At 43.8% G+C, this 24,347-nt stretch overlaps 1 protein-coding gene across 1 annotated transcript in view; it reads right to left on the bottom strand.

Moving 5' to 3' along the window:
* Positions 1–24,347, bottom strand: part of LOC137427249 (uncharacterized) — a 146,385-nt gene that overhangs the window by 10,523 nt on the left and 111,515 nt on the right. The window contains exons 5-7 of the mRNA XM_078778534.1: positions 19,637–19,768; positions 16,953–19,256; positions 2,193–2,484 (exon numbers count right to left, since the gene is read on the bottom strand). Of these exons, the coding sequence (XP_078634660.1) occupies positions 2,193–2,484; positions 16,953–19,256; positions 19,637–19,768 (2,728 nt within the window). The remainder of the gene's footprint in view (positions 1–2,192; positions 2,485–16,952; positions 19,257–19,636; positions 19,769–24,347) is intronic.

Below are 24,347 nucleotides of genomic sequence, written 5' to 3'. Positions count from 1 at the left end.
GGGACAGTTTTGATTTTTCCACGTGGTTTATTTTACCGCATGGTTTTGATGTTACCGGACAGTTTTGATTTTGTCACGTGGTTGTGATTTAGCCACGTGGTTGTGATTTAGCCACGTGGTTGTGATTTAGCCACATGGTTGTGATTTAGATTTAGCCACGTGGTTTTGATTTTGTCACATGGTTGTGATTTAGCCACGTAGTTTTGATTTTGCCACGTGGTTGTGATTTTGCCACGTGGTTGTGATTTTGCCACGTGGTTGTGATTTTGCTACGGAGTTGTGATTTTGCCATGTGGTTGTGATTTTTGCTACGTGGTTTTGATTTTGTCATGTGGTTGTGATTTTAGCCATGCAGTATTGATTTTGCCATGTGGTTGTGATTTTTTCCACGCAGTATTGATTTTTCCATGTGGTTGTGATTTTGTGGGACAGTTTTGATTTTGCCACGTGGTTTATTTTACCGCATGGTTTTGATGTTACCGGACAGTTTTGATTGTCACGTGGTTGTGATTTAGCCACGTGGTTGTGATTTAGCCACGTGGTTGTGATTTCGCCACGTGGTTGTGATTTCGCCACGTGGTTGTGATTTAGCCACGTGGTTTTGATTTTGCCACGTGGTTGTGATTTTGCCACGTGGTTTTGATTTTGCTACGTGGTTTTGATTTTGCCATGTGGTTGTGTTTTTTGCCATGCAGTATTGATTTTGCCATGTGGTTGTGATTTTTCCATGTGATTGTGATTTTGCTTTGTGGTTGTGATTTTCCCACGTGGTTGTGATTTTTTCCACGCAGTATTGATTTTTCCATGTGGTTGTGATTTTGTGGGACAGTTTTGATTTTGCCATGTGGTTTATTTTACCGCATGGTTTTGATGTTACGGGACAGTTTTGATTTTGCTAAGTGGTTTTGATTTTGCCATGTGGTTGTGTTTTTTGCCATGCAGTATTGATTTTGCCATGTGGTTGTGATTTTTCCATGTGATTGTGATTTTGCTTTGTGGTTGTGATTTTCCCACGTGGTTGTGATTTTTTCCACGCAGTATTGATTTTGTGGGACAGTTTTGATTTTGCCATGTGGTTTATTTTACCGCATGGTTTTGATGTTACGGGACAGTTTTGATTTTGCTAAGTGGTTTTGATTTTGCCATGTGGTTGTGTTTTTTGCCATGCAGTATTGATTTTGCCATGTGGTTGTGATTTTTCCATGTGATTGTGATTTTGCTTTGTGGTTTTGATTTTGCCATGTGGTTGTGATTTTTTTTCCACCCAGTATTCATTTTGCCATGTGGTTGTGATTTTGTGAGTTGTGATTTTGTGTGATCGTGTTGATTTTGTGGGACGGTTTTGATTTTGCCACGTGGTTTTTATTTTACGGTACAGTTTTGATTTTGCCACGTGGTTGTGATTTTGCCACGTGGTTTTGATTTTGCCACGTGGTCCTAATTTTTTTTTCCACGCAGTTTGGATTTTGCCACGTGGTTGTGATTTTGTGAGTTTTGATTTTGCCACGTGGTTGTGATGTTGTGTGACAGTTTTGTTTTTGCAAAGTGGTTGATTCTGTGTGGGAGTTTTAATTTTTCCACGTGGTTTGTTTTGTTTTTTTGGAGGGGCGGGGTGGTTTTCTGTTGCTGCATCAGTCAGTCAGGACAGGAATTTGTAATTTGTTCAGAGTGCCGGTTATGATTTACCAACTTTCACCGAAGGACACCCTGGGGTCTTTAACGTGCACCAAGCGATAGTGGAAGACGGGACACCCAGTTTAACAAATACGTGGCACACACATTGATGAATCACCCTTCCTGTGAAACACCAGGGTGATTATAACTGGGTTAAGATTTAAACCCGGGCTATCTAGCTCAGGTGAATGTGCACACCTGAAGGCTATTCTGCTAGCCTTTTGATCATACAATGTTAAATAATGGCGAATTTTTCACTGCTTATAAATGGTGGCCGCATGAGCCAATGGGAGCAAAATATGGATTCAGTGGCATTGGTTGGATGTTGCCATTATCATTGACTATAAAAAATTTATGATAATATAAATATTAAGAGAGAAAAACTTTAAATATAAAGATTTTTGGGCAGCGATCGAAATAGTGATGTTAACAAGGACAGGTGCATCAATTGATGCAAGTTTCTTCAATTTCACAAAGAGAAAAGGTGAAGCATACCGATTTTAAAGTACGGTACACACCTGTGGATCTCAGCAAATAAATCTTCTGTTGTTCGTACACTCGTGTGTTCCATGTCTTTCTGTTTGTTGCTTTCTTCTGGCACAATTCCGCCACTACCACCGTCATTAACATTATCGGCTGGTAGTGGACTGATCTGTAAATTCCGTTGGTTCTTCGTAAGCTTCTCAACAGGAAACACGTCATCTTTCTCCTCCTGAGGGTCTCCAAACTCTTGTGGTGGTGCTGGCAATCTCAGCGTTGCAATCTCCTGACTGTTGCCTGGCTGTTGCGTTTCGGTCTCGCACCTCTCATCTGTTCAATGTCAGGAGAAGAGGGGAAAAGGAAGACAGTTCTGCAAGGAAATTTTTCACCAAGACCCACACGGTCATTAATGAATGATGATTAGCCATTTTAAAGCACAGCAACTAGAACGCTGTGCTCAAACACAAACAAAACATCTAAAGATAGACAGCCATGTGCTGTTGTAATGACATGGGGTGGTAGGAAATGACAAGGTGCCCATGGAAAGTCTTGAGGTGGGTCCTCAAGATCTCATGTAGGGATGGCCTGGACACTCCATGGGTCCGATACACCATAAATCCTCAAAAACAAAACCTAACAGATAGAACTTGTGACCTGATAAATTGCTACCAGTCATCTGCGGAGAACCTCTCATCCAATAACACTGATTAAACTTTCGGACATCATCTCTGAACAAGAAAAATGAGACCCAAAAATCCCTGCTTTTTGTTCCAATAAAATTTGTTCAGAATTTCTAAAAGTGCTTCATATTTTATCAACTTTAAAACCTTTTCTTTATTTGGTATTTTAATTAAATCTACATTTGTAGGGTTATTAACATCAGTATAAAGCCAATCTTTTATTGAAAAACTTCCATTCTTATGTTGTGGAACATCTATATATATAAAACACAGTGTGTGTGTGTGTGTGTGTGTGTGTGTGTGTGTGTGTGTGTGTGTGTGTGTGTGTGTGTGTGTGTGTGTGTGTGTGTTGTTACCGATAGACTCCGAAACGGAGAGGCTCACGTGCTTGATATTTGGCATAGACATGGCCATTGAGCTTGGGACGAACATGGCCGAGACCATATTTGACGAGATCCATATTTTAAATTCATATTTAGTAAATTTACCTCAGCGCATTTCAGCGAAGTACCCGCTAATCTCAGCCAGTGCCAGAACAGCTCGCTGATTCGCTCAGAGCGATCACGTGATGTTCCATCCCGTCACACGTTTGCAGGTAATTCAGGGCGAAAAGCGATTGCGCTTTTTCACCTTTATGCGATCGTGTTTTGTGTCGATTTTGTGCGATATGAATTAAATTTTAATTCATATTTCGTGTTTACGAATTCGAATACGAAGGATTTCCCCTTTCCCCTTTCGATTTCGAATACGAATCGAATACGAGCTTGAGTCAAGAGGGCGAATGTACGGGTCTCCCTTCCCCCGCCCGGCAACGCCGGTACTGGAGGCCGTGGGTCACAGGATCGGTGAGTCTCCAAAATCCGCTTCGTGCTCTTGCGAAGATGCAGGACGATGTCGCGATTGTTGTGCTGCTCTCCGACCATGAGAACTGCAATGTCATTGTTGACTGGCCCTCCCCTTCCCCCTCCCCTGTCCGTCCTCCCCCTCCCTCCCCCCTCCCCCCCCACCCCCCTCCCCCCCACCCCCTCCCCCTCCACCCCCCTCCCACCCCCCTCCCCCTCCCATCCCTCACCCTCCCCCCTCCCACCCCTCACCCTCCCATCCCTCACCCTCCCTCCAAAACCCCTCCCCATCCCCCTCCCTCCTCCCCCTCCCTCCCATCCCTCACCCTCCCCCCTCTCCCCCTCCCCATCCCTCCCACCCCTCCCCCCTCCCATCCCTCACCCTCCCCCTCCCCATCCCCCCTCTTCTCCCCTCTCCCCCTCCCCTCTTCTCCACCTCTCCCCCTCCCCCTCTTCTCCACTTCTCCCCCTCCCCCTCCCTCCTCTTCTCCCCTCTCCCCCCCGTTCCCCTACCCCCTCCGTTCCCCTACCCCCTCCCCACCCCTCCCCCGCCCGGGAATGCCGGGTACTTCTGCTAGTATTTATTAAAATACCAAATACCCTTTTCTTGTGGATATGCTTGGGTACAGAAATGATGATTTTCTTGAAGTATTCTTGCTGTCATTTATGTATCAGAAATATATGTGAGATTAATATGATAACAGGTGATACCTCCCCATCTTCCTGTTGTTAGGATGGTTTGTATTCAAGGCTTTTGTACATTGATAATATGTACAAGGCTTTTGATTACAACATTAGTTGATTTTAATATATACCCCAATTGGTTCTTTCCGACTCATTTATTTATTAGAAAAATCTATGTGATATTAATCATAACACCATTATCTGTATTAATCTGTAATTCTGTTTCTTCCAAAAGCAAACAATATGCATCAACTTCTTCATTCTCTCCTCTTTCAATGTATAGAGAAGTATCCACTCCATTAGACTTTATAGTTTCCTTTTGAGAACTCAGGTCAAATACGTAGATTGTATAAAGTTTTTGAAATGCAACCATATCCAAAATGGGATCTTTATTACCGTTGCTTTCACACACCTTTTGGTAAGACTTGTAGGCTTCCGCATCATCATTTTTTTCCCAATCAATTTCCAATCTATCTCGCAGGTAAAACGTACCATCCAGAGAAACCCAAAGTTGTTTCCCTTTAGCATTATCACTCAGCGCATTATTCTTATCAGTACCTTCATCTCCATCATTCTCCATTAGCAGCCCAAAAAAGCAATCTATTTACATTATCATTCCTTTGTAGTTGAAATCTAATTTTAAGTCCATGCAAAACTTTATCATAATTACAAAATCAAAATATACCCTTAAGGGGAACTGCTACCGTAAAACTATTCCCTGCTTTTGTATCATCGTTATACATTGCCTTTGACTATAACCAGGGTCTGCGGTTGTTCCCGTTGACATATCTATCTTCTATCTATATTATATATATATATATAAAAGAAAGTTTTTGTTTGTCTGCACGCGCTAATCTCCTGAACGGTGAAAGATAGGAGGAAACCTCTGAAACAAAAAAATGTCGGGATGGGCCCTAGGAAGGTTAGAGGCTAGGTGGCGAGGCCGGACGAGGCCGCCTCGCCGGGCTGGGCCCATTTTGCAAGAAATCTTCTTCTTCTTTCAAATTTCTCTTGAAGTACAACTTATGCACTTAATAGGAATATCTGACTGATTGCAACACATGCTTTGAAAATTCTCTCTCGCGGGGCCCGACAGAAGAAAGAACAAGGAATCGTTGAGCACTAACTGATACTGGGCTCACGTCAGATCGATGTACAGAAGATTAAATTCATTCAAAAAGAACCCGGGCAACGCCGGGTGCATTCAGCTAGTCATAATATTAAAACCTTCAACAGCTCCCTTACCCATTCTACCACTAAACGAATATCTATCTATAATTCCAGTAATCTCTGTGTGTCTGTGTGTGTGTCTGTGTGTTTGTCTGTGACCGCTGTTTCGCGACAACTACCGGTCCGATATACTTGCAACTTGCCAGGTATATTGCTGGGGACCCGAGGATGTGCCTTTTCAACGTTTCATATTAATCGGACAAGTAGTTAGCGAGCTATGTCCAAAAAACGATTCAACCAATCAGAGAGCAGCGAGCTATCACGTGTGCCGAACGTGGCGAACAGACTCTGCCTCGGACGGCACATTTGAGAGCGTATTCATTTATTTCACGTTGGCAAACTATGTTGCCGCTATGTTGGCGTTAAACGATGTTTTAAAACTAATTAAAACTAATTTGCGATTCTTTCGCTTTCCTGCGCGTTTGTGCATGCTATGGCGATTTCTTTACCAAACTCCGCAAGCCGTTCGCTTTGGACCAAACCATTTCATGTAAATAGAGGGGGGGGATTGTCACCGTACTCGCAAGCCGTTCGCTTTGGACCAAACCATTTCATGTAAATAGAGGGGGGGGATATAATTTTAGATATAGATATAGTACGGGCATGCCCTAGTAATGTAAATTTCATCATTTCAGATGTAGCAGAGACATAATCAACCGCTTGAACCTCTTGTGTTCCAATTTACAAGCGGACACTATCAAACATTTTCCAGAAGAAATCATTTACGAGTGTAGCATTAGTGTTATTCGCAGCCTTAGTGAATTTAAATTTACACAGCAAGAAACTATCAGCTATATTCAAGTAAGTTTGTTGATTATTTATTTCAAAACGTTTTGTTCCGTTTGAATTCCAGTCTGTTCCTGTTATCGCATTTACCTTAAAATAGTTTTTTTTTTTTTCTTCTTTTTTTTTGGTATAAAGAATTGAGGCTCGTGAAAGAGCTAACATTTATGTCGCAAACAAATCAAACAGACAAACAAAATATATAAAAAGAGGGAGCGGAAGACAAGATGGGGAGAGAAGGGCAAGCACACAAACACAACATTTGAGAGCAGGGAGATGTGTGGGAGGGAGAGGGCTTGGGGGGAGGAGGTGTGGGAAGGGGGGGGGGGGGGTGGGAGAAGTATAAAACACAAGGACACCAAGGACTTCCAGGACAGAAGTTGGAATTTCAAAAAAGTGGATTTGGGGTGAAATTAGCTGGGGTAGAAAAGATCAAGGTTTTGGATGGGGGAAGATAAGATATGGTGGTGAACAGCTGTTTTAAAGACCTGGAAGGTGGAGTGGGATTGAAGAGAGTGAGGGAGTTTGTTCCAGAGGCGGGAGAAAAGAGGAATGAAGGAGTGAAGGTGAGCAGAGAGTCTTGATTTTGGCAGTTTAACCATAAGAGGGTTGCAGGCAGATCTTGTGCAACCTGTAGGAATATTTGGGGGACAGAGCCCAGAGAGAGCTGGGGGGCAAGGCCAGAGAGAAGTCGGTAGAAGACGGAAAGACCACCAACCTGCCTGCGGTGAGTGAGTGAAAGGCTCTTGGAGTTAGCTTCATTAGTTAGTTAGCTTCCTTTTTAGTAGAGTTTGAAATGATAATTGTATCATCCAAATCATAGATACTATCAATCGCTTCCATACTTTTTTATTTAGCAATATAACTATTTAAAACTTTTGAAACCCCGACCCAAGTATTGTAATTATTTTTTGTCGTTCTTGTGAAGATAGTTGAGTTTTACCTTTTTTAATTTCTTTGATTGCTTGTAATTTATGAGACTTCTTTTGAGTGTCTTTTATACTCTTTATAGCACCCGCTACATTTCCCATGGCAGAAGCGGTTGAACCAATTAGGTCTTTGTTTAAGAATGGTTGAACCAATACCCATTCGAGTATCAATTATCCCATCTCCATTGTTTCTAAATTGATGTCCTACACCCCGTTGTCTCTTAGGTTTATAGTATCCTCTGGCTTGCGGACTTCCTCTCTGGTCGTAGTCAACGTGTGGCCCTGAATGGATTTCTCTCATCTCCCCTTCCTGTTCAGGCTGGAGTTCCCCAAGGAAGTGTGCTGGGCCCTGTGCTTTTTCTGGTCTTTATCAATGATCTCTCCGACTCTCTGGAAAATCCTCTCTATCTCTTTGCTGATGACTCCACTCTCTGCCGCTCCATTCCTCTTCCCTCAGATCGGCAGTCTGCAGCCTCCTCACTCTCTGAAGACCTGGACAAAATCACAGACTGGTCAAACAAGTGGAACATGTCTTTCAATCCTGACAAATCTCACTCTCTTACTATGTCTCTCCGAAAAGATCGACTGGACAACCCTCCCATCTACTTTCTCAACAATCCTCTCCAAGAAGTTCTGTCGCTCAAGCTTTTGGGTCTCACTATCTGCCATGATCTTTCTTGGGAAAACCACATTTCCAAGCTGGCCTCCAAAGCCAGTCGCCGACTGGGCATCCTCCGTCGTGCGAAGTCCTTCCTCGGCACACCTGAGCTCCTCACCACATACAAGGCTTTCATCCGCAGCTCAATGGAATACTGTTCTCCCCTCTGGGCTGGTGCTCCTGCCTCACACCTGGCTCGGCTTCACGCTGTTGAATCCAAAGCTTTCAAAATCATTGGAATCTCCCGCGATGGAGCTATCTCTGAGGGCCTTTCACTCACTCACCGCAGGCAGGTAGGGGGTCTTTCTGTCTTCTACCGACTCCTCTCCGGCCTTGCTCCCCCAGCTCTCTCTGTGCTCTGTCCCCCAAATATTCCTACAGGTCGCACAAGATCTGCCAGCAACCCTCTGATGGTTAAACTGCCGAAATCTCGGCTCTCTGCTCACCTTCACTCTTTCATTCCTCTTTTCTCCCACCTCTGGAACAAACTCCCACACTCCCTTCAATCCCTCTCCTCCCTCCAGGTCTTTAAAACAGCTGTTCACCACCATCTCTTATCTTCCCCCATCCAAAACCTTGATCTTTTCTACCCCCACTAATTCACCCCAGATCCACCTTGTTTGAAATTCCAACTTCTTTCCTGGAAATCCTGGCAGTGTCCATATGTTTATACCTCTCCCACCCCCCCCCCCCCATTCACATGCCTCCCCCCCAAAGCCCTCTCCCTCCCACAGATCTCTCGATGTCTCCATGTCTCTCGGTCCCTGCTCTCAAATGTTGTGTTTGTGTCCTTCCCCCTCTCTCCCCATCTTGTCTACCGCTCCCGATGTTATTTGTTTTATGTGTCTGTTTGTCTTTCTGTGTGATTCATGTTCGCTCTTTCACGAGCCTCGATCTTGTATACAAAAAAAAAATAAAAAAATCCTCTACCAAGAAACATACCTTCACCCTTATAGTATGGTGAAAGGAACATACCATCCTCTGTAATTATTTTATATTTTCCCAACTCGTGTTACCTCACAATAACTATCGTATTATTTATTGGAAAACTTCACGTAGGTGAATTCTGATGGATATAATTTCTCCATTGAAGGAAATCGTACGATTATCTTGGTCGGTTGTCCTAAAATATGCTTTATAAATGTTTTTTCCTGACGGGTAGATAGACAAGATTTTTCAGTTCCATATTGAATTTATACTCGATTGGGGTTGAGTATGCGCTGAATGAAAATATTGTATTTGTTCTTATTCCATTGTTATAAGCACCATCAATCAAATCACAATGAATTAATACTGAATTTATACTTCACGATATTTTAATAACACGATTGCTGTAAAAGGTCCTGTTAGTTTCAAATTTTTTTTTGAGGAGAAACCCAATAACTCTCTAAATTAATTATTATCAATGGTGAAATCAACTTTATAATTCTTTTCAAGTCTAATAGCTGATTTTGAAGTGTATTTTTGAACATCTGTAACAATATTTTTTGGTTCATCACCGTGTTCTCTCATAAGGCGAGAGACTTCAGAAGATATTTGAGAAATCTCGTAAGCTCCGGGTGGAACTGTTAGTTTTATATCCGCTTCCTGGATTATAACTAAACTTGTTGTTTTTCTCTGTGATATTAAAACGGGTATTGTAAGTTTCCATCGACAACAACGATGCCTCATATTCTTTTGTGGAGTCAGGTTGTAGTGGGTAAGGGAATGATGCCGTGTAATCACTTGTTGTGAAATTAAAACTAAAGAGTGTGCTTCTCATCTTATTGTTACATTTGTTGGGGGTGGACAATGATTACGTTAGAGCCAGGTAGAGTGTATTGATTACTATGCTCCGCATGTCACGATGAAGAAGAAAGTCCATGTATCATAAGTAAGAAATTCGTTTGGACCGGATGTCATGTAAGCTTGTATCTTCATCCCCATGAAAGGGGTGGGGTTTGTTAATTAGCTAGGGGTTATGGGTAATTAATCTCCTGTATGTAATGGCATCTTATTTTTTTTTTCTCTGTTCCTTATGACACCAGCAGCACACACACATAGTAATAAATCGCCCATTAACCACACTAAATAAAAACCAACCGGAAACAGGACATTGAGCACTACCGTGGATAACATCGACCTGGTGAGCAGACAGGCGCAAAAGGTCCGTGAAGTCACGCCCCGAAGAGCAGTGATTGGTCTGGGATTTGATTGGCGCAAGGACTGGTAAGATGGAACTCCCCAATAGCAGCGGACACGGAGACGTCGTGGGATGACGTCAGAGCCTCACGTACAAAACAATTAGAACGGCGGACATTTTGTCTCTCGGGTTCTGGATCTGGTGGTGAACGGTCGCGTTCTTCTTCTTTCATTCTTGAGTCATGGCTTTTGACAACGAATGGTCGAGGCTCTGGATTTGCTCGCATCGTCTGGCTGTGGTGTTGGTGAACAATATCGTGAGGATAAGCGCAGTTGGAAGAGCGAGCTGCACGCTAAGGCCTACTGCGCACCAACGGGCATGTTTTTGCGTGCAGGGACGTAGAGGCCTCGGACGATTTTTGACGATTCCTGACTAGATTCAAGAGCAGCTCGGAGCTAAGTGCCCACAAAATAACACATTAATTTTCCAGTTATTTTTTCCCTTGTGTTGTAATCGAATGAGTGGGGACGTCCCGTTTAGGAATCATAGTTTTATCGTGCATTATTTTGTGAGCGGCATTTTCTTTAATAAAGCCGGTATTTTTGTACATCTTGATTCCGTGTCGGTTTGAGTTGATTTATCCAGGTGCGAAGACGTCGGGTGGACTTGTGCAGGTGAGCGCTCACGGCTTCTCCCCCACTTGCTCCCCGTGTGTATAACGAAGGTCTGCCGTTGAATTGAACGCCTCAGAGTTAAAGCTCGTTTGGTCATCCGTGTCGCCCTGCGGTGTTCACCAGAGAGCAGGGACACGACATTATTGAATATGTAATAAAATATCTTTGTATTGATTATTAATTATTTTCATATTCATCAACTGGTCTAAAATGGCTGATGCTTCATGAAAACAATTGTTTTCCAGCCTTCTTACTACCTAACAGCAATAACAATCTATTAACTAATTGTGATGGGTCATTTGGAAGAAAACTAACACCTGAACCAAGTTTACTTAAAGCATCAATAATATGTTTCTCCTTTTCATTCTTCAAACCAGATTTCCCAGCAACATCAACTCCATAATGAAGCGAGTTTAGTAAATCAATATATGCCCTATCATCTTCACTTTGTGTATTTAACGGTTCATCAAAATAACTTGAACTATGGTATCCATCTTTTGTGAGAAGAAACATTAATCTCGAGGTTAATTTAATAGGTGGTCGGGCAGAACTTAAGAACATCAATTTATCTTTAACAAGATATAACTGTGCTAATTCTTCTGTTGGAATGAGACCTGCTCTGGTTTTTGAAACAGCTGAATATTCATTGTTCTGAAGAGCTTCCACAACATAATCAGGAGGTTGATTTACCGGTTGATTTACCATTGTTCTGAAGAGCTTCCACAACATAATCAGGAGGTTGATTTACCTTTCCCAGTTGTTGAAATAATCCTATCATCATATTCTAATTCTCCTATAACCCCTAATTCTTGCTCTGTCATTTGACTAAAATCTTTAAGCATTTGAAGTTTTCCAGGAATGTATTCCATCGTGGAAATTGTAGGGGGTTGTTCTCTTTGTTGGGAAGTTTCTAAAAGCGGTTTAAAAAATTTCTCGATTTCTTTCAAATGCTTCTTCGCCCGTTAGTTTCTGTCTCCGTTTCTTCTTTATCTCTTCCTGTTGCTTTACAATTTTTGAAACGAACTAATGTTCCTTAAACCTATTTGCTCTTTCTTATACAGGGTGTCTCAAAATAGATGGAACCCATTAACATGATAATTTATTACTCAGACAAGAAACTCCAAAAAAGATTACATTTCCTGGAAGCTGATATGATAACAATAAAAAAAACTGAAGATTTGAGGTCTCTAGCTCAAAGGATACATTTATTAGAGCACATGTTCCAAATGACCGCCTTTGCGCCTTAGACACACTTGAAGCCGACGAGCGAAGTTGTCAATCACCCTGACACACTCTTCGTTCCTGATGGCACGAATCTTCTGGGTGACGGCCACTTTCAGTTCAGAAATGGATTGAGGACGATTCTCATACACGTGGTCCTTCAAGAACCCCCAGAGATAAAAATCTGGGGGGTTCAGATCAGGTGAATGCGGAGACCACTTGGGTTCGCGGCGCCTGCTGATCAGCCGATCAGGGAATCGGTGGTCCAGCCACTCCATCGTGATGTTGGCTGTATGTGGAGTTGCCCCATCTTGTTGGAACCATTGCACATCTCGATTCACGCCACGACGTCTCCCAAGTCCCCTCCAGAACTTGTTGAGCGCCACAATGTAACGCTCCTTTGTGACAGTGACTGCCTCCCCGTCTGCGTCTTCAAACCAAAACGGTCCGATTATGCCATGTTTTGAGATGGCCACCCAGGCCGTGCATTTCACAGAGTGCAAGGGCCTCTGAAGCACCTCGTCTGGAGCTTGTGTGCCCCAGAACACATTGTTCTTGCTATTGACATGCCCACAGAGCAAGAAGTGTGCTTCGTCGCTGAACCAAACATCATCAAGTAAGTCAGGATCCTCTTCGATCTTGTTCTCGAACCACCGGCACATAACAACACGTTTTGCCATGTCAGCTGGTGTGAGTTTATGCTTGATCTGGATCTTGTATGGGTACAGCTGAAGATCCTTGATCAAGATTCCTTGCACTGACGCACGTGAAAGACCCAGCTCTTGGCTACGTCTTCGGATGGACTTTTTCGGGCTCCTTCCGACAATGTCTCACCGCATTCACATTGTCAGGAGATCTTGCAGTCAGCTTCCTGCCAGAACTGGGTGTTTCTGCCTTCTTCTTGAGATTGTTTACTGATCCAGTGGCTTGAAATTTGTGTGCCCAACGATAAATTTGGTTTTTCTGGGGATAATTGTTGAAGTTGAACTTCCTGCGAAATTTTGCTTGCACCGTTTTGAATGATTTCGTCTCCAAATAAGTAGTGACGCAAAATATTTTTTCCTCCTTTGTCCAAGGCATTTTGATTGATAATTATTAGTTGTTATGGTCCCCTCTCTTCAAATCTGAAAAAAAAAAGAACAAGAACATTAATATTGGCAGAATTATTAGCAGTGACATGGGTTCCATGTATTTTGAGACACCCTGTGTGCAAGTATACAAGTACATTCATTTTCTGTATTTATTTATTTAAAAATATCATTTACTGGATTGTAAAGGTCAACAGGGAAATTTTCCTTTTCTTTAACATTAAAGTAGATGTGTTCAAATAAATCCTTTTCTTGAAATATTTTATCAAATTCTTTATTAGCATTAATACGAGTTGTAATTTCTTCTTCACTAATACTAGTATCTCTGCTTTTCATACGTTGGTGTTGAGTTTCTTCATCAACATCAAAACCAAATGATAAAACCTTAACTCCATTATCACTCAGATGTTTCATAATTTGTCTAATTCCTTCTGGATTAGTTTCTAAAATCCCAAGACCACCATATTTTAGTTTCTTGAACTCACTCTTACAATGTGAATATTTTGTCGTGCCAAGAGAGACCTCCTCAAATATTTGACCTTCGTTCCTCAATCGCATATGTTCCTCCATTGAAATGTAGTAATAATCTTCACCTTCTACTTCTCCTGGTCGCATTGCTCTGGTTGTTGTAGATACAATACGAATCATCGGGTGTTTTAAAAAAAAACTTACAATCTTTTCATTTTTACTATTCAAGAGTTTAGATTTATGAAGGTTTTTTCCTGAAGCAGATTTACCCACAAGATTAATAATAACAGTTGTCATTTATGTATGTAATTATTTATAAAATAAAATATATATATCGGTTCGTATCTCATCTTGTTTCACAACAATATATTTATATTTTCCAATTGTGTGTTTCATATAATCCTCAAATTCCTTTTTACTACATAATGTAGAACAATTATCTCTCCAAAAATTATTTGTATCTATTGAATTTAACTTGAATAAAATAAAGGTATTGGCATTGTTTCTTATTGAGCGACGAGGGAGTTGAAAGTATGATTGACAAAGATAAATACAATTACAAGAAGAATGGCGCCCCCTCGTATAGTAGCTATCCATAACCATTTGGTTTCTCTCATTAACACAATCATCAAAGATAACGAGGTTCTTTTTTGATTTATCTAAATCTTGGGGTGAAGGTATATCATCACTGAGACCGAGACACTATACAGATATACATCACTGTATATTACCACTGAGAATACAAGTTATGGGTTTTGGTTTCGGTTTTGATTTCTGTGTATCACAAAATAATTGTATTATATCTTCAGTGTTGTAATCATTTCGTTTGTTTTGAAGTTTAAATAAACCGATTATATCTTCTTTTTGAAGACCCGCATTAAAACCTTGTGGTAGTAGTTGATACTCGGGTTGATACAAAATACAAATAAGTTAGAGGATGTAAAGAAAACAAGCGTTACGCCTAGGTCCCCCGTCGGGGAAGTGATGCGAGTTGACAAAGTGGAACACACAGAAAACATGCTATGATATGATATTTTGCTCACAAGGTTCAGACATACATGGAGGCGGCCATCTTGGATTTTGACGTGGCGACCCAATTTTAAATAGCGTTCTTCCTTATGGCGAGATACACCCACACACCAGATTAGAAGTTGGTACTTCGCTTATTTTTCAAGATATTCATCTCACAAGGTTCGGACATACATGGCGGCGGCCATCTTGGATTTTGACATGGCGACCCAATTTTCAATAGCGTTCTTCCTTACGCCTAGATACACCCACACACCAGATTAGAAGTTGGTACTTCGCTAGAAGATGGTACTTCGCTTATTTTTCGAGATATTTCGCTCACAAGGTTCAGACATATATATGGTGGCGGCCATCTTGGATTTTGACGTGGCGACCCAATTTTCAATAGCGTTCTTCCTTATGGTGAGATACACCCACACACCAAATTAGAAGTTGGTACTTCGCTTATTTTTCAAGATATTCATCTCACGAGGTTCGGACATACATGGCGGTGGCCATCTTGGATTTTGACGTGGCAACCCAATAGATACACCCACACACCAGATTAGACGTTGGTACTTCGCTTATTGTTCAAGATATTCATCTCACAAGGTTCAGACATACATGGCGGCGGCCATCTTGGATTTTGACGTGGCGACCCAATTTTCAATAGCGTTCTTCCTTATGCCTAGATACACCCACACACCAGATTAGAAGTTGGTACTTCGCTTATTTTTCAAGATATGCAGGTTACAATGTTCAGGCATACATGGCATCAGACATGCATGGCGGCGGCCATCTTGGATTTTGACGTGGGTTGCACCCACACACCAAATTCGAATGCGGTCCTTCGCTTACGCACGCACGCACGGACACACGGACGGAGGGGAAAGCCATAGTCTCCCCCTTTCGCTCCGCTGTGCGACGGGGGACAATAAACGTCCTTGAATGGATAGAAAACTTTCATGGTAATCTCAAAATGATATGTGGCTCAGGAGGTGCTCAGACAAGAGCAATAAGAGAGGTTTATCATTTCATCTCTGCCCAACAAAGATACTTTAACCAAGAACCAAGTTCAAACATACTATTTATCAATATTCCCGATGGTGATGAGTTCAATAAGAAAATTAAGTTATTCCCTAAAATAGAACATAAACAAATATTCGTTGGCTCTGTATACGACTTCGAGTTCAAACAAAATATGGGTGTTTTAGAATCAACAAAGGGCTTGGGAGTCTATTGAGGATTTAACCTTTGTAAATGGCTTAAATGGAGAGGGAGCAATAGTGTTGGTCAAATAGTTTTTCAATTAAAAATTGAGACAATGGGGTAAAGGAAAAAATCTAACTTGGGTGTAAAGGGGTGAGGACAGTAGTAGGAAAATGTTGGTTTTGAGATGATCACCAAAATAGTGAAACGAGCGTAGCGAATGAGCTATTTTGGTGATTATCTTAGATGGGGAGGGAGAAATATCCGGATGTTTTTTTGGTGGGTGGTCCATTGGTTCCAAAGCATTTTCCCCATTCACTTCAATGTAAAAATGGTTGCGTCTTGGAACCAACATTTTCCTACGACTAATATCATCAGGAAGTTGGTACACTTCCTTTCTTATGTATTCTGGGTCTCGCCTGGGAGATCGATCGCCTGTATACATGCCGCTACCCTGTTCATGCAGGGCAGGCACGGGGCCAATCGACAGCATCAACACACACATTTCTATCAAGTATGTGCAGTACCATTACAATGTGAGCACTTCCATAAAGTTTGTACTACAACATTTGTAAACAGTAGTTGATAAAGGCGCTCCTGTCACATACTCTTGGCAAAAAACTTTAGAACCAGAAATGACCATTACATCAATTTAATCACCAGCTTCAACAAAGGTTGGACTCCACTTCAGAATCACCTTCTGTACCCACATCATTCCATCGGAAAAGAGGGGTGGGGATGAACTGCTTGTGATGAATACAACACGAATCACAAGAAACTAGAACGACATTCTTCGACGTCGACCGATTATGCCCCCGCCCACATTATGACATCATTGTACATACTTTTACCAAGTTTGATTTAAATCACATTGTTACCAGACATGACCTCTGACCTCTTGATGCAGAAATGTAATCAGTTCATCTTTGCATCATAATATATACTTATCCCAAATTTGGTCCAAATCCCATCAATGGTTCACAAGTTAGCTTGGTAAATGGATTTTTTTTTTTACCTCATGGGACCTATAACCTTTGACCTTGTGACCCCATAATCTAATCCGTTTTTCTATACATCATTATCACTAAACTGACCGAAGTAGAATTTATTTTAGCACCCAACATCACATGCTTGTCATAACAAGCTCACCTCTTGCTCACCTCTCAGGTAACCTTCAATGCAATCCAGTTTTCCAGACTCACCTTTGTATACATTTCTATCCCCTTCAGCCTCTACACCAGCGCAGAATGAGTGCAGGGAGTCCGTATCCGACACACTGCCCATCCCAGAATCCAGCTCGAGCCACTGACATTGTGAAGAAAGGCCGTCGTCCTTCCCCGTCGTCAACACCAAATCTACAGAAATTGGTCGTTTATGTCCATCGGGCACCTGTGCGGTGCTCACAATCACCTCGGGCATTGGACGTGTTGGGGGTGAATTGAAGGAACACGTTCTGGGACACATGCGCAGCCCTGAGGGTTTGGTGGTAACTATTGTACACTGCAGTTGATCTTGGTCGAGTTGTTTTTCTGTCTCCAGTTTAACAATTCTTTCCTGGCTGTTCTCAATATGCTCTTCCGGATTATGATTTTGATGTTGTTCCGGAACCAACTCGTTATCCAGATCCTCAAATACAGCTGCAGGGGGCGTAGAGGTATGATTCAGGACTGAAGGCAGAGTGGATGATGTTGACGGACGTAAAGGAGGCATTGATGCCGGCTGCTGTGGCATTGTACCTGGAGACAGCGAGGTTGGTAAAGTGCTCGGAGGGGGATTGTCATATGGGCTTGGAGGAGGCAAGGGCGTGAAAGAATATTCGAGGCAGTCAGTAGTACAGGGGGGCAACAAATCTGCCACTTTCACAGCCGGCAACTCGCAGGAAGCTCTTTTATCCAGAGCAAGTCCTTTATTGGCAAGCATAGTGTTTAACTTTATCGAGGAAGATAAAGAGTCTTCACAAAATTGAGATTGTGGGTGAATGTGATCAAAAGTTGCATGTCCATGCAGCTTGTGCGGCCCAGCAATGCAATTTGAACAATGATCTGTAGAGATGGGAGAATTGGCAACACAAACGGGAGACCTTGGTTTTGGTGGTGGTGTTGGGGGGCATGTTGTTGACATCGAGTTGAGCTCGAGGCTGGTATAACGGAGATTTGTGAGTGTGCCTTGAGGTAATATGGCTGAAGGTGATGGTAAGGGCCTGTGATTTCCCAAATCATTGCATGATGGAAAGGAGTATAAAGTGGGCGTCAAAAGTTCAGATGGTGGTTGAGGCAGCCATCTTGAATCGACGGTTTCACTGAGCCCAAGCGATGACTGACGCTCTGGAATGCAAGGTTTGGAATGCTTGGTGAAGCGGAAGGTGCGAGACATTGCACGAGTCTCCTTGGGTTTCTGACTTGGGAAGGGCATCGCATGTGGGCTACGTGGTGTTGATGGTGTTGATGGTGTTGAGTTGCAACCAATAAATGTAACATTGATGTCCGAGTTTGAGCGAGGTCGGCAGTGCTCCTGTGAGTCTTCATTGATGATGCCTGCATTGTGGTTGCTGTCGTCGATCTGCCGAGGTGGACTCTTTACAGGTCGCCCAAGGGAATCTGTACGCTGCGGTGGTTGTGGTTTCTCTCTGGTCTTCCGCAAACAAAAGCTCCGAGATAGTGTACTGCAAGTGGAAGCTACATCACTCCCACCCCCATTACTCCAACCACAATGTCCAAGGGTCGTTTGAGTTTGACCAGACTCCGACAGCCCTGCCACGTCCATAGAGTGGAGAGACGCAGAATCCGGGATAGAAGATCCCTCACCAACACTATCCTCCCAGCACCACCAGGTTCTCTCAGCATCTCCATTGTAGTTGCTTTGGGATTGCACCACTTCAACCAACTCCCAGTTACTTCCATCAGAAACACTTCCCAGGGCGTCTGCTGTCGTCTCCACCTCAGCACGACGTAGCTTCCAGCTATTCTCTGGCCGATAATGCAAGGCTTGTGGTAAGCTGAGTGCTGGGTGCAGAGGGCTAGGTTCAAATGACGTTTGTACAGGTAATGTCCTTGGAGCCGCTGCAACTGGAATCTCCTCAGAACGAGGTCGCGCAGTCCCAATACTGGCAGGTCGACCTTTCCTCAACTTTATACTGCTGCTCTCACAACTTGTTTGAGAGCGCGAGAAACCAGCCAATGCCATTGCCAGAATGTTGCCCTCAGCAATGGGCTGTGTTTTATTTGGGTTGGCACATACACCCATCGGTCCAGTTGCATCTGGTGCAGCGACAGGTGCTTCATTGCCCACGCTCGAGCGAAACACCTGCGCGGCAATACCATGGCCCCTCTGCGCGCGGATCCGACGCACTGAAGGTGCGACGGTACGCCCAATTTCGAGGCACTTTTTCACTGGAGAAGCCTGAAGGATTGCCTGGCCCTTTTGTTCCTCCTCCTTGGACGCGGTCACAACAGTACTGGGCAGCAGAAGAGATCGGCCACGGTGTGCCCGCCATTCAGACGCAGAGGCTGGAACATTCAGGGGCAAAGGGAAAAGACGATTCCATTACACAACGCGAGGAATTTCATCATTTCACAATCTTGTCCTTCAAATAAAGACATTCTCGAATCGAATTAGTTATTTTTACAGTGATGTAAGACTCGTAGAGGAGCTTTAGCAAATCACAAAGATGTTGATGTGCGATTACATGAATGACAATAGACAAACACAAATGGTATGTAGGATTTGAACCTGTGTTCCCTGCAACAGGAGCATGGGCTTCAGATAGAAACAATCACAGGCCAAACCTTGAAGTGAAATGGTTGGACAAAGGAAGTGCAAAGAAAGAAAGAAACATAAGATGGGCGCTTCAAGCTGGGGAGGTGCAAATGAAAAAACAAATACATACCAAGTTCATTTTGCATTTTGTCTGGAACTCCAGAGATGGTTTTCCGGCGGGAATTCTTGATGCGACGATTTAAAGTTCCTTCTGTATATAGCAATGAACGCCGCATGCTCGCTTGTCTCTCAAAGTTGCTTCCTGGTAAGTAAGGGTGGGAGCAAATGAGGCAAGAGTCTCTCCATGTAATGGTGCAGGCCAAAGTCCAAGGTGTAACTAAATAACTCGCAGAAAGCCTTTGAAACGCCACCTGCTTTTATTGGGAGTACTTGCTTCACAAGTATCCACCATTAGTTAGTGGGTGGGAGTTGGATTACATGAATGACAAAAGACAAACACAGATGGTATGTAGGATCTGAACCTGTGTTACCTGCAACAGGAGCGTGGGCTTCAGATAGAAACACTCACAGGTCAAACCTTGAAGTGAAATGGTTGGACAAAGGAAATGCAAAGAAAGAAAGAAACAAAAGATGGGCGCTCCAAACTGGGGAGGTGCAAATGAAAAACCAAATTCTGGATCCTCAAACTTCATAAGAACCCATGCAGGTTTAGGTTTATCACTGCTGCCAGGAAATGTACCACCAAACAGTTATCAGTTATAGTTAACTCAGGCCGACAAGTTTTTGGGGAAGAGTTGAGGAAATATTGTTTGCCAATTGGGAAGAATTCTGGTGTTAACACTTTCTGGAGCATTAATTATACTTTGGAGTTCTTGGACAGGATTATATATATATATATATTTTTGTATACAAGATCGAGGCTCGTGAAAGAGCTAACATTCATCACACAAAAAGTCAAACTGACACACAAAACACAAAATAAGGGGAGCGGAAGACAAGATGGGGAGAGAGGGGGAAGGACGGACACAAGCACAACATTTGAGAGCAAGGACGTCGAGATAACTGTGGGAGGGAGAGGGCTTGGGGGGAGGTGGGAGAGGTATAAAACATATGGACACCGCAAGGACTTCCAGGAAAGAAGTTGGAATTTCAAAAGTGCGCACGCTTTCGGAGTTAAGTAACTTTTCACAATTGTGTTTTTGTCGAAACTGTATCTTTCTTTCTGTGTGTGGAACTATTGGTGTGTCTTTAATAGTATTCTTGGTGTTGGTTTTTCATACCTGTGCACAGAATCGTCGGTTAGTTCGTGTCGCATATTCTGAGGCCTAGTGTAGTACTAGTAGGCTACCGTGTCTGACCTTGGCTTGAGGCTTTGTTTCTGTCTCAGCGGTTCTTCGATTGCGCTCGCAATTACTTTCGGTCTCTATTTTTCACGTTTCACGTTCGGTCTCTGTTTTCATCTCAACTCAAAAAAAAAAAAATTCCCTTCTCTGTTCTTATCCGTTGTTCGTTCTTATTTGTTCGTTCGTTCTTCGACCACGTTGTTCGTGATCACGTGTTCACGTCGTTAAAAAATGTTTCAACTGTATTCTGTCATATACTATAACACCTTTTTCTTCTTCTTCTATAAAAGGATGCTTTCGACTTGCTCACCAAATCTATTCATTCCAAATTTTTTTTCCATCTCTTACAGTTACAGTGCCTCTTTCATACATTCCCTAAACTCTCCAGAACTCCACCCATCCTTCAGCGTCCTCAAACGTATTTTTGACTTGAAGGTCTCAAGAAACACATTTTGCAATAAATGTTCGTTTCCCATTAATCGTACATTTTTCAAAATCCAATCTCACCCCTCCCCTCCAAATCTTCCCCATCACCCCTCCCCTCCAAATCCACCCCCTTGCCCCTCCCCTCCAAATCTTCCCCATCACCCATCTCTTTCAAATATTCCCCCTTGCCCCTCCCCTCCAAATCTTCCCCATCACCCATCCCTTTCAAATCTTCCCCCTTGCCCCTCCCCTCCAAATCTTCCCCATCACCCATCCCTTTCAGATCTCCCCCCTTGCCCCTTCCCTCCTAAACTCCCCCCACTCCCCTCCCCTCCCCTCCGAGACTCTCCCTCACTCCTCCCCTCCGAGACTCGCCTCTCACCCCTCCTCCTCAAAGCGTCCTCCCCGCTTCTTCCCCCTTCCAACTTTCACCTTCATCTCCCTCAACCTTCTGCCTCACACTTCCCCCTCCTCAAATAACACCTCACTGCGCCTCACCCAATCACCATCAAACCTTTTGTCCGCCCCATTCTTCCCTTTCTCCAAGCTATTCTGAAATCTCTGACACACCTTCAACAGCTCTCCCTACCTCTTCCTCCTCTTCCACATCTTACCCTACCGCTCCCCCCCCCCCCCTGTTCTGTATCCGATGCTCCCCCTTCCTCTTCTTTAACAGTATGGCCCTCAAACATTCGGGGCCTTCGCTCAAACTTGACTGATCTCTCCATACAGGTTGCTTCTGACAAACCAGACGTGATCTGCTTAACAGAAACTTTCCTCCTTCTTGATGTCTCTGATTCCTTGGTATCTCTCCCAGGTTACTCCCTCCTCCGGTATGACAGACCTGAGCCTCGTCCTGGAGGGGGGTGGGGGTGGGGGGGGGGGGGGGGGGGTTGCTATCTTTATAAAAAAAACTCTTCCTCACTCGCCATGCACTGCCCTCTCTCCACCTCACCCCCAGGAATACCTTTGGTTACGGCTTCCCCTTCGATCCCACCTTTTGTTCATATGTGTGTTGTACCGTCCACCAAACAGTGATGACTCCATCTACATCTCGCTGTCTGATAATATGGACCAACTTCTATCTACCCATCCCAACTCTCTCTTCCTCATATGTGGTGATTTCAATTGTTACAAGCCAGTTGGCTGGGTGTGGGTACTGCTCTCACCAGCCATGGCTCTTCAGCAAAGGACTTCTGTGACTCACTGGGACTGACACAATCTGTCAATTTCCCGACCCGGATCTCAGTCAACGGAGCATCTTCTCTTCTGGACTTGGTTATGACTAACTTCCCTGAAAATGTCTGCTGCTCTTCTTCTGCTCCAATCGGCTCATCTGATCATGTGCTTGTTAAAGTGGACATCTCTCTGACCATTCTCAGAGAGCCTCCTCAGCGTCGAGTCTGGCATTTCACTCAGGCCAACTGGCACGGTCTTCAAGCAGCCATCAATCATCTGGACTGGTCTCCCATCTCTACCGCCTCTGACATCAACTCATCCTGGGAATTCTTCCAAAGTAAATTGCTCTCTCTCATGCACAGATTTATCCCATCTCGTCTTCAGTTGTCATACCCTTCCTCCCGTCCATGGTACACGGAATCTTGTGGTGAGGCTATTGCCCAGAAACAACTTGCTTTCGTCTCCTGGAAAGCAAATCCAACGGAAGGAAATCTCATTTCCTTTCACAAAGCCCAAAACAAGTGTGTGTCCACCCTCAGGAGAGCCAGGAAACAATATCTCTCCATTCTCAGGACAGAACTCTCTTATCTGTCTCCCTCTTCCAAATCCTGGTGGCATCTGGTCAAATCTGTTTCTGGTGTTTGTTCCCCCTCCATCCCCTCCCTCACCTCAAACGGCCATACGGCTGACTCCGCACGTGAAAAAGCTGAATGCCTCAACTCTGTGTTTGCCTCTAAATCTTGTGTCCCAAACCCATCCCTCTCTGTACCCACCGTACCCAGTCATACCCAGCTGCTCCTGGACTCTGTGTCCTTTCCTCCTGACAAGGTGGAAAAGTTTCTGTCAACCCTCGACTCTGATTCTGCAACTGGACCTGATGGCATCAGCCCACGGGTCCTAAAATCCTGTTCTTCCGCTCTTTCACTCCCTCTCTCTGTTCTCTTCACCCTCTCTTTTGCTCAAGGTCATCTGCCATCTGCTTGGAAATCTGCCAACATCACCGCTTTGCACAAAAGAGGTGCAAAAACAGATCCCAGCAACTACAGACCAATCAGCCTTCTCCCAATTATCAGCAAAGTCATGGAATCCATCATTGCTTCAGATATGAAATCTTTCCTCTTCTCCAATGGCTTGATCTCAGATCATCAATTTGGTTTCAGACCTGGTCACTCTACTCTGGACATGCTGCTTCTGCTTTCTCAACAATGGATGGAGGTCCTCAATGCCAAACAGGAATTTAGAGCTGTCTCCCTTGACATATCACGTGCCTTCGATACGGTCTGGCACCCCGCTCTGCTCACCTTTTGGAATCCATGGAAATCTCCACGCATGGCTGGCGGACTTCCTCTCTAGTCATAGTCAACGTGTGGCTCTGAATGGGTTTCTCTCATCTCCTCTTCCTGTTCAGGCTGGAGTTCCCCAAGGCAGTGTTCTGGGCCCTGTGCTTTTTCTGGTCTTCATCAATGATCTCTCTGACTCTCTTGAAAATCCTCTCTATCTCTTTGCTGATGACTCTACTCTCTGTCGCTCCATTCTTCATCCCTCAGATCGGCAGTCTGCAGCCTCCTCACTCTCTGCAGACCTGGACAAAATCACAGACTGGACAAACAAGTGGAACATGTCTTTCAATCCTGACAAATCCCACACTCTTACGATGTCTCTCCGAAAAGACCGACTGGACAACCCTCCCATCCACTTTCTGAATAATCCTCTCCAAGAAGTTCTGTCACTCAAGCTTTTGGGTCTCACTATCTGCCATGATCTTTCCTGGGAAAACCACATTTCAAATCTGGCCTCCAAAGCCAGTCGCCGACTGGGCATCCTCCATCGTGCGAAGTACTTCCTTGGCACACCTGAGCTCCTCACCACATACAAGGCTTTCATCCGCAGCTCAATGGAATCCTGCTCTCCCCTCTGGGCTGGTGCTCCTGC

Source organism: Myxine glutinosa, chromosome 5, assembly GCF_964187855.1.
Source record: "Myxine glutinosa chromosome 5, kmMyxGlut1.1, whole genome shotgun sequence".
NCBI lineage: Eukaryota > Metazoa > Chordata > Myxini > Myxiniformes > Myxinidae > Myxine > Myxine glutinosa.
This window is presented reverse-complemented; position numbering and strand designations above follow the sequence as displayed.